Here is a 15,564-nt window from a genome sequence, read left to right on the forward strand (position 1 = left end):
AAATGATTGGTGGTTACGATCTTCCTCTCCATGTGAGACAGGCCCCTTTTCTGGCTACTTTTAAGAATCTTCCTAAAACCCATTTTTTTCACTGCCTTTCAACCCAGCATGAGACTTTAAACTGTTTCCTTTTTTTTTTTACCTTTCCTTTCTTAGTTTATTTCGAACATGAATATTTACAACACAATACAATACAGACAATATAATATTACCTCACATTTCATCATGCCCGAAAAGGAGTAGGAAGAAGCAAAGCTTATTTAATCCTACCCCTTTCCCACTTCAGAGCGCCCACATATACATACATACATACATCTACTGACCCTCTTTACAGCAAAATATCAAAATGACATCCGTGAATAAGCAATACAACAGTTCTTTAATATGCAATTAACTGATCCAGTCATTACCAACATACTGAGATGAAGAATTTCTTATTTTCAATAAGGTTGAAAGTGTTTTCTCTTAATTCTTATTCTCTGTACTTTGTAAGCACTATTAATTTGAATAGCCTCTTAAACTGGATCATATCAGTACAATGTTTAATCATCCATTCCATAATTTAATTCCACATACTGATATGCTAAAGGTTTTAAGTGTTGTACGTGCATACAAATTTTTTAAATTAGATTTTTCTCTATGGTTGTATTGTTCCTCTTTTGTTGAGAAGAATTGTTGTACATTCTTTGGTATCAGGTTATAATTTGCTTTGTACATCATTTTAGCTGTTTGCAATTTTACCAAATCATCGAGGTTTAATATTTTCGACTTAATGAATAAATAAACTTTTTAACTGTTTTTAACTTTTTAACTGCTTCCTATCTAACAAGTTGTTCTTAGGGTAATTTGTATTTGCTTTTTCAATGTGTATTTTACTTCTGTTTTAAAGGTTATTTTTTAGTCTGTCCTTTGCCTCTATTTATCTGTGGTGTACAGCCCTCTGTTCTTCAACTGTGGTTGTTTTTAAAGGGCTTTATAAATAAAGTCATGTTGTAGCTGGGATAAAATCTATGTGATGATCCGTTGCCCGGATCATACTTCATGTACGTGTTGATTCACTTGTTGTTCAAGTTTGGTTTTAGCACCCCTGTTTTGTGTTTTAGTTGACATGACGGAAATTGTTTTTACCTGCCTCTGATTACTGTTCGGGACGCTCACCTGCTCCTTGGCACTAATCAGAGAGCTATTTATTCCGTCCTCTTGCCTCACACGGTCTGGTGCTTTTGTTTGCCTACATGCAACAAAGTTGCATTCTGGTTCCTGCTCCTAGTTCATGTTTTTGACTAGCATCCTTTTGGCTAAGTCATTTTTGTTTTCCGTGCCATGGTTACAGCGCAGCATATTACATACAAAAGCAGTCCAATAGAAGCAGTAAACTATTTGCAGTCATGTTGTTGTTTGGATGAAATTTATGTGATGATCCGTTGCCTGAATCATACTTTGTGTACCTGCTGATTCACTTGTCGTTTAAATTTGGTTTCAGCACCCCTGTTTTGTGTTTTTGTTGCTATGACGGCAGATTGTTTTCACCTGCCTCTGATAACTGTTCGGGACGCTCACCTGCGCCTTAGCATTAATCAGAGAGCTATTTATTCTGTCCTCTCGCCACACTCTGTTTGTTGCTTTTGTTTGCCTACATGCAACAAAGTTACATTCTGGTGGCTGCTCCTATAATGAATAATGCTGTATAATAAACTGTATTTATATTTTTCACATGTGAATAATGTTGTATAATAGACTGTATTTTTATTATTCACATGTAAAAAATACTTAAATGTTTATTGTCTATTGTGAGCGAACTGTGGTGCTGAATTTCCCCCAGGAATCAATAAAGTACTTTCTATTCTATTCTAGCATCCTTTTGGCTAAACCATTGTGGTTTTCCGTGCCGTGGGCACCAGGCAGCATATTTTTTTCTGCATATAAGAATAAATAATTCTTCTTACCTTCAAGCTGCTTCTTGACGTTCCTCCGCATCTTGGAATGACGACTTTGGGTGTCAGGATGCCACGCGTACGTAACAATATACATTCTATGACCGCTAACGCTAGCTATCCAAATTGCTAATATTAGCCAAAAACACAATGCGCGTGCATGTGTTACGAACATACATAGCTACATCGTTACGTAGGAGAAGCCGTGAGAGGCCAATATATACGTGTGTATATATATATATATATATATATATATATACATACATACATACAAACCCCGTTTCCATATGAGTTGGCAAATTGTGTTAGATTTAAATATAAACGGAATACAATGATTTGCAAAAAAGTTTCAACCCATATTCAGTTGAACATGCTTCAAAGAGAACATATTTGATGTTCAAACTGATAAACATTTTTTTTTTGCAAATAATCATTAACTTTAGAATTTGATGCCAGCAACACGTGACAAAGAAGTTAGGAAAGGTGGCAATAAATACTGATAAAGTTGAGGGATGCTCATCAAACACTTATTTGGAAAATCCCACAGGTGTGAAGGCTAATTGAGAACAGGTGGGTGCCATGATTGGGTATAAAAACAGCTTCCATGAAATGCTAAGTAATTCACAAACAAGGATGGGGTGAGGGTCACCACTTTGTAAGCAAATTGTTGAACAGTTTTTAAACAACATTTCTCAACAAGCTATTGCAAGGAATTTAGGGATTTAACCATCTACAATCTGTAAAATCATCAAAAGGTTCAGAGAATCTGGAGAAATCACTGCACGTAAGCGATGATATTACGGACCTTTGATCCCTCAGGTGGTACTGCATCAAAAACGGAATTAGTGTGTAAAGGATATCACCACATGGGGTCAGGAACACTTCATAAAACCATTGTCAGTAACTACAGTTGGTCGCTTCATCTGTAAATGCAAGTTAAAACTTTACTCTGCAGAGCAAAGCCCATTTATCAACAACACCCCAAAACGCCGCCGGCTTCGCTGGGCCAGAGCTCATCTAAGATGGACTGATGCAAAGTGGAAAAGTGTTCTGTGGTCTGAAAAATCCACATTTCAAATTATATTTGAAAACTGTGGACGTGGTGTCCTCCGAAACAACAAAGAGGAAAATAACCATCCGGATTGTTTTAGGAGCTAAGTTCAAAAGCCAGCATCTGTGATGGTATGGGGGTGTATTAGTGCCCAAGGCATGGGTAACATACACATCTGTGAAGGGACCATTAATGCTGAATGGTCCATACAGGTTTTGGAGCAACATATGTTGTCATCCAAGCAACGTTATCATGGACGCCCCTGCTTATTTCAGCAAGACAATGCCAAGCCACGTGTTACAACAGCGTGGTTTCGTAGTAAAAGAGTCCGGGTACTTTCTTGGCCCGTCTCCCATCGAAAATGTGTGACGCATTATGAAGCATAAAATACGACAGCGGAGACCCCGGACTGTTGAATGACTGAAGCTCTACATAAAACAAGAATGGGAAAGAATTCCACTTTCAAAGCTTCAACAATTAGTTTCCTCAGCTCCCAAACGTTTATTGAGTGTTGTTAAAAGAAAGGGTGATGTAACACAGTGGTGAACATGCCCTTTCCCAACTACTTCTAAGTTAATTATTATTTGCAAAAAAAAATAAAGTTTGAGTTTCAACATCATATATCTTGTCTTTGTAGTGCATTCAATTGAATATGGGTTGAAAAAGATTTGCAAATCATTGTATTCCGTTTATACAATTTTCCAACTCATATGGTTGATATATATATATATATATATATATATATATATATATATACATACGTGTATATATATATATATATATATATATACATACGTGTATATATATATATGTATCAAGCAATGCTACAACTGTGCACAATCATGGCGGTGCTTATTTCCGATTTTGTCAGTAAATATACCCTAAAAAGCTTAAACGCTTCATCAAGAAACGTACAACTGTTAACATCCGGGAGTTAAAAATCTTAAAAAACTACTCCCGCTCGACTTCCAGTCCCCTGAGGAATGTGTATGGCTGCTCTTTAACTGTTTCGTGGTTTCACACGCTTCCTCCTCCCATAATGGCCCATAAAACTTTATAAGTAGTTATGGACGTGATGATCCACCGCGTGGTTCAATTATATCCATGTAAGCATGTTTCCTCTCATCACTACTTTGCAAGTATCCACAGATGGATGAACATTCTTGCACCAGGCTAATGCAGCACTTTGTAAAATTTGCACTTAATAATGTCATTTCCCGTGACATAGTTTTTTTTTTGTAATACATTTATTTTTCTCAAATATTGCAAAGGTACCAATTTATTTAAAATGAAAATAATCCTGTTTTTATTGCCTTCAAGAGATGGACTTGAAATTACAGTAGTACTAATGAGCTCAATTTCTTACATTAACGAGCTTGTAACTCAAAACACTTTTATCTCAAATCAACCCTGCTCAATGAAATACGCAGCATTTTCAACGTGTGACATGCCTTTTAAAAGTTTGATGGATAAGCAGTACTGTATGAACAACAATACAATAGAATGCACCACAAACAACTCCAGTAGTTTTATGAAGTAATGCAATAATAACGCAACAGTGGTGACCAACCATTTCAAGCCCAAGATTATTGGTTTCAGCCATGAACCAGGGCCAACTGTGGAATTTATTATTAATCGTGATTAATTACAATAAATCAGAAAAAAACAAGGTTCCAATATTTTTCCAAAAATGCAATTTTTTGGTCAGAATGTCATACAGGTAAATTTTTTAGATCTTTTGCTTGATTGCACTGCATTTGTTTATTTAAAAACTTGGGAACAGTTTAATCAAAAGTACAGTTGGGTTTTTTTTTTGACATATGTATTGACCTGATCCCTAAACATAAACAACATTTTATGGAAACCAACCGCGGTTAAAGTAAAGGAGCACGTGCGCTTACAATAAATTGTGTCATTGATCTGCAACTAGAAATGACGAGTGGATGATATGAATTATAATATTACTTTCCATCATTATTATTATTATTAGTGACAAATTAATCATGTGGGTTACGTCTCCCCCGTCTTTAGTAACAACACCTCTGTGTCAGGCTTGTCACTGACAGTTTGGTTATGTGTAGTTTTTCCTCTGTGTTTGTGTTTTATTTCCTGCTTGTGTTCCTGAGAGCCGTTTCCCCTCACCTGCGGCTGATCGGCAGGCTGGCCATACCTGGTGTCAATCAGCCAGTTGCTAGTTACACCTGCCTCGCCCTCCAGTCAGTGCTGAATTATTGTGAGCTGTTCCCTGGTTCCTGTTTGCTGTATGCTGATAGCTGTCTGCAGTTTGCTGTCTCCTAGTTCCTAGTTTCCTGTTTACTGGTTCCTGTTCGCTGTTTCTAGTTTGCCTGTTTCCTGTTCTCCTGCCTTTTTTTTTACATTAAAAGTCATGTTTTCCTGCAACAAGCCTGCCATCTCTGCATCTTGGGGTTCGTCACCCACACTGCCTGACACTCTGTTTCTAAAACAAACTTTAATCAAGGGTCCTTGAGCGCACCACACACATAACTTTCTCTTATGCTGCGAAAAATAGATTGATTATATTTTTACCTTTTTTCTATCACCTCATCCTTGTTCCAAAATGCTGGTCCTTTGGGTGAATGCTTAAATGTGAGCTTTTGATGTGAAGTGTTCAAAGCTAAAGGTTTGTTACTATCCAGGTGGAACAAACCATTTTGTATGTTGACTAAGAGATATAGGTTGTCTTAAACATTCTTGATTTGAATCTTCATTATTGAACTTTAATGGTTGTATTCATTTTTGTATTCTTTTATATTATTTTATATGACCTACTCAGTGGCCTAGTGGTTAGACTGTCATACCGAAGACTATAAAAATGGGACCCATTACTTCCCTGCTTGGCACTCAGCATCAAGGGTTGGAATTGGGGGTTAAATCACCCAAAATGAATCCCGGGCGTGGCACCGCTGCTGCCCACTGCTCCCCTCACCTCCCAGGGGGTGAATAAGGGGATGGATCAAAAGCAGAGGACAAATTTCGCCACATCTAGTGTGTGTGTGACAATCATTGGTACTTTAACTTAATTAACATTTGCTATGTATTTTGCCTCCTGTATTTAAATTATAGAAAAAGAATTAGATTAGATAGTACTTTATTTATTCCGTCAGGAGAGTTCCTTCAGGAAAATTACAATTTTCAGCACAATCCCATTCAAGATCAGACAAACATTACAGGGAGACAGAACAGGATCGCTGACGGGTCTGCCGGCTTCCAGCGCCCCTTACAAAAAAGATGACATACAGGTAAACGGGGGGGGGGGGAGAAAAGAGTAGAAGATTAAAATAAAATTAAAAAAAAAAATCGGTCTTAGCCTGGGCCCTGGAGTGGGGGTGCAGACTGAGGCCAAGGGGGAAAAAACAAAAACAAACAAAAAAAAAAAAACAACGACTCATAGCCATAGTACAAATCCCTCTTACATGTGTGTAAGAGGGAAACATCAAACATCAAAGAACACAGAGGACATTAAAGACATTAAAGCAGCAGATACAACCAGACACTTCTACATACAGCTATGAATAAAAAGTAATATAAACATATCCACTGTATAAAAAGTAATATAAACATATCCACTGTGAAGAAGTCAAACTTTACAAAAGCCCAAAGCCACCCTTACTTAGGGCCCCAGTACAACATCCCCTCTTACCCCCCACCACCAGGTGGCTTTTTTCTCCATTATTGATTAAGACAGGGGTAGGGAACCTATGGCTCTAGAGCCAGATGTGGCTCTTTTGATGACTGCAACTGGCTCTCAGATACATTTTAGCTGACATTGCTTAACACAATAAGTAATTAATAACTCCGCTGGTAATCACAGTGTCAAAAATAACGTTCAAATTATAAAACATTCTCATGCAATTTAATCCAACCAGCCATTTTCTGTCGCACCTGTTCAAAATGTCGCAGTATTATATTTATTATTGGTTAACTTTAGCATAACAATGTTATCAAAAAGAATAAGACACTTATTATACTCTAAAAATGTTAGTCTTACTTAAAAATGCACGCATTTAGTTGTATTCAGTGCTAAAAATATTTTATGGCTCTCACGGAAATACATTTGAAATATTTGGCTTTCATGGCTCTCTCAGCCATAAAGGTTCCCGACCCCTGGATTAAGAGGTGGTGAACGGGGAAGTGCCTTTTTAGCTGACTACTTTGTTTTATCATATACTGGGCCCACTGCCTGACACGAGTGCTTCGTTTTGTATCCACAATAAATCAACACATTTTCAGTACTTTGGAGCAGCGTTCACAGACTGAGTTGGCTTGTTATCTTTCCGTCACAGGCGAGCGATGGCGGTCGTGGTTGAGGGGAGAGTTGGAAAGTCGTTAGATGCTGGAAAATGTTCAACGTGTTGCAACAGTCAGCCTTAATACTTTGCCGCAGATTGATTTTTTTTTTGGATGTGCATTTAATGTGGGGACGGCGTGGCGCAGTTGGAGAGTGGCAGTGCGCAACCCAAGGGTCCTTGATTCAATTCCCACCTAGTACCAACCTCGTCACGTCCGTTGTGTCCTGAGCAAGACACTTCACCCTTGCTCCTGATGGGTGCTGGCTAGCGCCTTGCATGACAGCTCCCCCATCAGTGTGTGAATATGTGTGTGAATGGGTAAATGTGGAAGTAGTGTCAAAGCGCTTTGAGTACTATGAAGGTAGAAAAGCGCTATACAAGTACAACCCATTTATTTATTTATTTAATGTAAGACACGTTTGCGAAACGAGACGATGTGTGATGTGTTGCCGTGCTGGGGAGTGTGGCTGCAGTGTCGACAGTGCTTGTCGGCATGTCCGGTGGTCACTTTCCGAAGCGGGAGGGCACTGATTTCCTAATACATTTAATTTTCCCAATATTTTGGGATCAACTAGTAAAGTAAATCAATCAATCAATCAATGTTTACTTATATAGCCCTAAATCACAAGTGCCTCAAAAGGCTGCACAAGCCACAACGACATCCTCGGTTCAGATCCCACACCAGGGCAAGGAAAAACTCAACCCAGTGGGATAACAATGAGAAACCTGACACACGCAGCTACGGTATATTAATAAAACATAGCTGCTTACTGTTCTTTTTAGCATAGATTGGACCTTAAATCCTACTGAATAGCTCTTAATCTTCTTCCCTTTATGCGATTTCAAATTACCGGTATTGAAATCAGCATCCTCCATTTTGAAAATGATGACAGGGGAAGTGTCACTCGTGACATCACGAGTTTGACCCGGATGTAATACTAAGCATGCGCTAATTATTTTACAAAGCGAGTTTGACCCGGCAGTAATCTAAGGCAGGCGCATACTATATACCCGGCGGCAATTCAAGGAAATACGGTAACTTCCTATGTAGTGTAAGGCTGCAACTAAGAACTATTTTGATAGTCAATTGTCTATCTTAGTTATTAGTCGATTAATCGCATTACGATCACTTAGGTAGCCTTTATTAGACAAACCGACCCTAACGGTTTTTGCAATAATGCTAACAATTCAATTCTGGGATGTGTTGATTGAATGAGGATAGAGTTAGGGACGTGCCTTTGGGCCCACTTGCATATGGTATGGCTTTGGGGTATGTCTTTGTGCTCTGGTAAAGCTGGTGGCGATGCTTTGTGGGTTTTCGACAGGTTCCCCGATGTTCTGGGGATTATTTTCCAGTAGTTAATGTTGCTTGAGTAGACAGCCGGGCTGCCTTGCTTCTGTTCATTCCTGGTGGAGGAACTTTTGCAGTAGTTGGTGGTCTACTGCATGATCATGGCCTGACACATGACCAACCACCATGACCCAATTTCAAGCACCGTTTGAGCCCTACTGTATGTGCGGAGTCTGTATTTGGTCCCTGGGACTCCATATGTTCTGGGTAAGACTGTATACAGGGAATATAAATCACTACACTGCTCATACAGTAAACATCTAGATACCAGAGTCTTTGTGTTATTGTGTATTTTAACATTGTGTTTCTCACATTCCTTTCCTTGAGGAGAAATTGGTGTTAGCCTCAAATAAAATACTATAGTTTGTGGGCTCAGAGAGTTTACATAGAAAGTCATATAGTATCTTTTTAGTGTGTCAAATCATAATAAATCACTTTTGCATAGTTCATATAGTGACACTTAAATTAACCCACCAATATTTTATGTCGGTTGTCTTATCATGGGCAACCCCACAACAAAAGGTAAAGTGGCAAAAGTTGGTTGTGTTTATTTAGCCTTGATTTTAAATATGCACAAATTCACTCAAAGTTTTAACTCTGTATTATGTACTTAGATACCACATTGAGAAATAGAATATTTGCCAATTTGGACACCCTCTGCAAAGCAGGGATGTGACAAATACATGTATTTGTATTCAGATTTAAATCGTTAGATTGCTCTATCTAATTGAAAGCTTTCTAATATGTCCTACTCCGTACAATTTTTATATTGGGAATAGTAAGCATATATTCGCAGTTGTGATGCACCACCACAGGCGTGACTAGAGTAGACAACATTTTAGACTACATATAAACATCTCCATAAATATATATTTTATTCAAATTGATTGAGTTTGTGTTTAGGTCATTTTACTAGCTAACAATCGTATTGATTAGTTTGTTCGATTAATCAAGTAATTGGATAAAACACACTTTATGGCCTCTGAATTTTAAAGAAAATAGTTTAAATATTTTTTTCTGCTTTCCATAGCCTTCATCTTTTTTCTTTAAAAAAATAAAAAATAAATGCACACCATTAATACTGAAATTGCACTTTTATGTATACATTAATCCAAATTTTTTTTCGCTGTTTGGAACTACACAAATCACGGCACCTACACACCAACGCTCTCATGTGCGCTCTGTTGCAGCGACCGTGCGAAAACGAAACTATGTTTGCGTATTTAAAATTCAGGGCACTCCACGCCGTCTGGATTTTATCAATTTTTATTAATTACCTTAAACAAATAATCAAAGCTAAAGATTTTTTCTAGTCGATTTAAGCGATTAATCATGACAGCTAAAAAATTTTTGGTCTATATTTTGTGCGCTTAAAAATACATCAAAATACCGTATTTACGGACTATAGGGCACACTGAAAATACTTTTTTTCCCTCAAAACTCGACAGTGCGCCTAATGTACAAAATAATTCTGCTTTTACTTACCGACCTCGAAGCTATTTTATTTGGTACATGGTGAAATGGTAATTGGAACCAGTAGATGAAAATCACACATTAGAGATACATGTTGACTGCAATATGATGGCAGTCACACACAAGACATACATTTAGGCTGCACTATGATGGTAATATGACTCAAGTAAACAACACCAACATTTTGTATGTTCTATTGAAAATATAGAACATTACACACGGCGCTCAAAAATCCGTCAAAATGTTTTAGTACGACGTTGGTATGTTATGATGCCGCACCGCTTGATGGATTGTACTGTGCTTCAACATACAAGTATTATTATGGTGTGTTTATAAGGTAAGACATATTATCTGCCGTTTCTTTTCTTTTTCTTCTATGTCCCACTCTCCCGTGTGGAGGGGGTCCGGTCCGATCCGGTGGCCATGTACTGCTCGCCTGTGTATCGGCTGGGGACATCTCTGCGCTGCTGGTCCGCCTACGCTTGGGATGGTTTCCTGCTGGCTCCGCTGTGAACGGGACTCTCGCTGCTGTGTCTTGGATCCTCTTTGGACTGGACTCTCGCGACTGTGTTGGATCCATTGTGGATTGAACTTTCACAGTATCATGTTAGATCCGCTCGACATCCATTGCTTTCCTCCTCTCTAAGGTTCTCATAGTCATCATTGTCACCGACGTCCCACTGGGTCATTATTGTCACCAATGTCCCACTGGGTGTGAGTTTTCCTTGCCCTTATGTGGGCCTACCGAGGATGTCGTGGTGGTTTGTGCAGCCCTTTGAGACACTAGTGATTTAGGGCTATTTAAGTAAACATTGATTGATTGATTGATTATCTGGCGTTTTGTTTCTTAATATTATGCAAGAGAAACTTTTCTCACCTCTGGTACCTGCTGATTTGTATTTGGGATCTGCATAAGTGCTGAAAAATTGCACGCTTTGGCCTTTGTAGTCTGTGCCGACACCAAAGTTGATAAGCTTCTTTTTCTCTATCTTCTTGTTATGGGACATTCATCCTCCACTGTTTTGATTGATTGATTGATACTTTTATTAGTAGATTGCACATTTCAGTACATATTCCGTACAATTGACCACTAAAAGGTAAGACCCGAATAAGTTTTTCAACTTGTTTAAGTCCAGGTTAATCAATTCATGGTAATTCATGTTGCCATTTGTAATATAAAGTACTGTAAAGTCATGACTTGTATCTATCAGTAAACTCGCCATGAAAGCGCTAAAACATATCGGTATAGTGAGTTTGTATTATTCACCCAAGGAACTTTAGTTATTAGAGAGTTCCGGTCGGACGGTTTTCACGGGACACGTTTCCGGCGTTGTTATTGCACCACGGATGAGGAAATGCTGCTTCGTTATTGATTGAAGTAAAGTCTAAATGTCATTAAAACAGTTAGCTCCATCTTTTGACTCTTCTTCCACTCCCGTCCGAGACGCTGCCGAAGGTGAGCCACTGTCAGAAAGCTACTTGAAGATGATCTGTTAAACAATAATCTTTGCAACATTTTGACCAAAGAACCACCATTACATGTTATGTAGACCACAAGGAAGTGTTTTCAATTTAGAAAAAAAAATAGTAATATGACTCCTTTATGAAAAAAGATTGAAAATAGACCGTTCATCGGCAGTGCGCCTTATGGTCTGGAAAATACGCTACTAAATCATGATCGTTTTAACAACTCCCCCATCCCTTCTGCATGATAACATATTACTGCAGGGGTAGGGAACCTGTGGCTCTTTTGATGACTGAATCTGGCTCTCGGATAAATCTGAGCTAACCCTGCTTAACACGATAAGTAATGACTGATTCCACTCGTAATCAAAGTGTTAAAAATAACGTTCAAAATATTAAACATGCTCATGCATTTGAATCCATCCATCCTTTTTCTACCGCACTTTATTTATTATTATTTTTTTTAGGGCTTGCCCTCCATGGGGTTCTTCAGACCACCAAGCACCGACATGAAAGCCTGTTTCAGGATTACGATATTTTTTTAGTTTTCAGTAAGTCTCTCAGTTGCTTTCCAGCAATTGTCTTTTTCTATTTCGTTCTCGCTCGCACTTTGGCTCCAGCTCCGACCCTGTCTCTCCTCCTGGCTGCTGCTTACAACAGAGAGACAGGTGATTAGATAACAAGTCCCAGGTGGGTTGTCCACGCACCTGTCGCTGATTTAGAGGCCGGTCCGGGCACACCCCGCTTCGCTGCAGGGCCACAGGCCACGCCCCCTCCACAGTTTGCTTCAGAATATCAATGTTATTACAAAGAACAAGAGACCTATTATACTCTTGTAATGTTGGTCTTACTTAAAAATGCACACGTTTAGGTGTGTGTTCAGTGTTGAAAAAAAAATTATTTGGCTCTTACGGAAATACATTTTAAAATATTCGGATTCTTGGCTCTTTCAGCCAAAAAGGTTCCAGACCCCTGTATTAATGAATAATATGTTGTTGTTTTTTTTGTGTTGAAAGGGCATGGCATTCACCCTCGATGAGCGCCTGCAGCTGGGGATCCACGGCCTGCTTCCTCCTTGCTTCATTACTCAGGACGTGCAGCTGCTAAGAGTGCTTAAGAACTATGAAATGATGAAACATGACCTGGATAGGTGAGAATGAATACTCCCCAGCAGTGGGTATCCACACATGCATCTTGTATCAGGAATTTTGACAGATTTCCCAGAGGATTGTGCTCTCTCTGAGAGAAATCTACATCTGGAGGTTTTCATATTTAACTTAACAGACTTTTATATTGTGCCTTTCAACTCCTACACAAGTCCTCCGAATCCTCCCTTTTCTCCCTCGTAAGTATTTTTTTAAACCCTGCAACCTTAAACTCCAGTTTGCATGCTTCATTCCGGAACACAGAGCACATTCTTTAGAGTGAGTTGTGTTCCCCTATCAGGCCAAATGTCTTCCTTTTCTCAGGAACTCTGCCAAAGCTTCACACTGCTATTCTTCTTATTGTCATCAAAACAATTTAAGAATTAGATGGAATAGTTTTGACTGGACTGCAGGGTAAGACACCACACAAAATGACACAGTCATTCATCTACATCAGGGGTCACCAACGCGGTGCCCGCGGGGCACCAGGTAGCCCGTAAGGACCAGATGAGTCGCCCGCTGGCCTGTTCTAAAAATAGCTCAAATAGCAGCACTTACCAGTGAGCTGCCTCTATTTTTAAAAATTGTATTTATTTACTAGCAAGCTGGTCTCACTTTGCTCAACATTTTTAATTCTAAGAGAGACAAAACTCAAATAGAATTTGAAAATCCAAGAAAATATTTTAAAGACTTGGTCTTCACTTGTTTAAATAAATTCATTTATTTTTTTACTTTGCTTCTTATTACTTTCAGAAAGACAATTTTAGAGAAAAAAAATACAACCTTAAAAATGATTATAGGATTTTTAAACACATATACCTTTTTACCTTTTAAATTCCTTCCTCTTCTTTCCTGACAATTTAAATCAATGTTCAAGTATTTGTTTTTATTTTTATTGTAAAGAATGATAAATACATTTTAATTTAATTCTTCATTTTAGCTTCTGTTTTTTTGACGAAGAATAATTGTGAAATATTTCTTCAAACTTATTGTGATTAAAATTAAAGAAAAATATTCTGGAAAATCTGTAGAATCAAATTTAAATCTTATTTCAAAGTATTTTGAATTACTTTTAAAATTTTTGTTCTGGAAAATCTAGAAGAAAAAAATATTTGTCTTTGTTAGAAATATAGATTGGTCCAATTTGTTATATATTATAACAAAGTGCAGATTGGATTTTAACCTATTTAAAACATGTCATCAAAATTTGAAAATTAATCTTAATCAGGAAAAAATTACTAATGATGTTCCATAAATTATTTTTTTAATTTTTTCAAACAGATTCCAATTAGTTAGTTTTTCCCTTCATTTTTTTCGGTTAAATTTAGAATTTTGAAGAGTCAAAATTGAAGATAAACTACGTTTCAAAATTTAATTTTCTTTTTTCCTGTTTTCTCCTCTTTTAAACCGTTCAATTAAGTGTTTTTTGTCATCATTTTTTCTCTACCTCTCTACCTTCCGTAAAAGGAAAAAAATGAACGACAGAATGATGGGCAGAAATACCCATTTTTTTTATATATATATATAAAGATTTATCTATTAAAGGTAAATTTAGCAAATTTGCTATTTCTGGCAATTTATTTATGTGTGTATCAAACTGGTAGCCCTTCGCATTAATCAGTACCTAAGAAGTAGCTCTTGGTTTCAAAAAGGTTGGTGACGCCTGATCTACATTAAAAAAACAATACACCTACAATGAAAGAAGATTGCTAAAGAGGATCTGGTATTGGAACCCTTTTTCAACCCTGGAGAATAATATCAACTAGGACGGGGGTCGGCAACCCACGGCTCTAGAGTCGCATGCGGCTCTTTAGCGCCGCCCTTATGGCTCTCTGGAGCTTTTTCAAAAATGTATGAAAAATGGAAAAAAAATGAGAAGAAAACATTTTTTAGTTTTGTTTTAATATAGTTTCTGCAGAAGGACAAACATGACACAAACCTCCCTAATTGTTATAAAGCACACTGATTGTATTAAACATTCTTCACTGATTCGAGTATTTGGTGAGCGCCGTTTTGTCCAACTAATTTTGGCGGTCCTTGAACTCATCGTGGTTTGTTTACATGTATAACTTTCTCCGACTTTCTAGGACGTGTTTTATGCCACCTCTTTTTCTGTCTCATTTTGTCCACCGAACTTTTAACGTTGTGCGTGAATGCACAAAGGTGAGTTTTGTTGCTGTTACTGTCTTGTGTGGAGTGCTAATCAGACATATTTGGTCCCTGCATGACTGCAAGCTAATCGATGCTAACATGCTATATAGGCTAGCTATATGTACACAATGCATCATTATGCCTCATTTGTAGCTATATTTGAGCTCATTTAGTTTCCTATAAGCCCTCTTAATTCAATTTATATCTCATGACACACTATCTGTATGTACAGTGGGGCAAAAAAGTATTTAGTCAGCCACCGATTGAGCAAGTTCTCCCACTTAAAATGATGACAGAGGTCTGTAATTTTCATCATAGGTACACTTCAACTGTGAGAGACAGAATTTGGGAAAAAATCCAGGAATTCACATTGTTGGAATTTTAAAGAATTTATTTGTAAATTATGGTGGAAATTAAGTATTTGGTCAACCATTCAATGCTCTCACTGATGGAAAGAGGTTTTGGCTCAAAATCTCACGATACATGGCCCCATTCATTCTTTCCTTAACACAGATCAATCGTCCTGTCACCTTAGCAGAAAAACAGCCCCAAAGCATGATGTTTCCACCCCCATGCTTCACAGTAGGTGTGGTGTTCTTTGGATGCAACTCAGTATTCTTCTTCCTCCAAACACGACGAGTTGAGTTTATACCAAAAAGTTCTATTTTGGTTTCATCTGACCACA

General features: G+C 37.9%; 1 protein-coding gene across 3 annotated transcripts in view; it reads left to right on the plus strand.

Annotated features, from left to right (window-relative positions):
• me1 (malic enzyme 1, NADP(+)-dependent, cytosolic) overlaps nucleotides 1-15,564 on the plus strand; it is a 286,578-nt gene that overhangs the window by 118,160 nt on the left and 152,854 nt on the right. For all 3 annotated transcript variants that reach the window (XR_009808883.1, XM_061916429.1, XM_061916430.1), the window contains one exon: nucleotides 12,600-12,733. Coding sequence is in view for 2 of the 3 variants with exons in the window: in XM_061916429.1 (XP_061772413.1) it covers nucleotides 12,600-12,733 (134 nt within the window). In the remaining variant the exon portion in view is untranslated. The remainder of the gene's footprint in view (nucleotides 1-12,599; nucleotides 12,734-15,564) is intronic.

This window comes from Nerophis ophidion, linkage group LG11 (assembly GCF_033978795.1).
Source record: "Nerophis ophidion isolate RoL-2023_Sa linkage group LG11, RoL_Noph_v1.0, whole genome shotgun sequence".
NCBI lineage: Eukaryota > Metazoa > Chordata > Actinopteri > Syngnathiformes > Syngnathidae > Nerophis > Nerophis ophidion.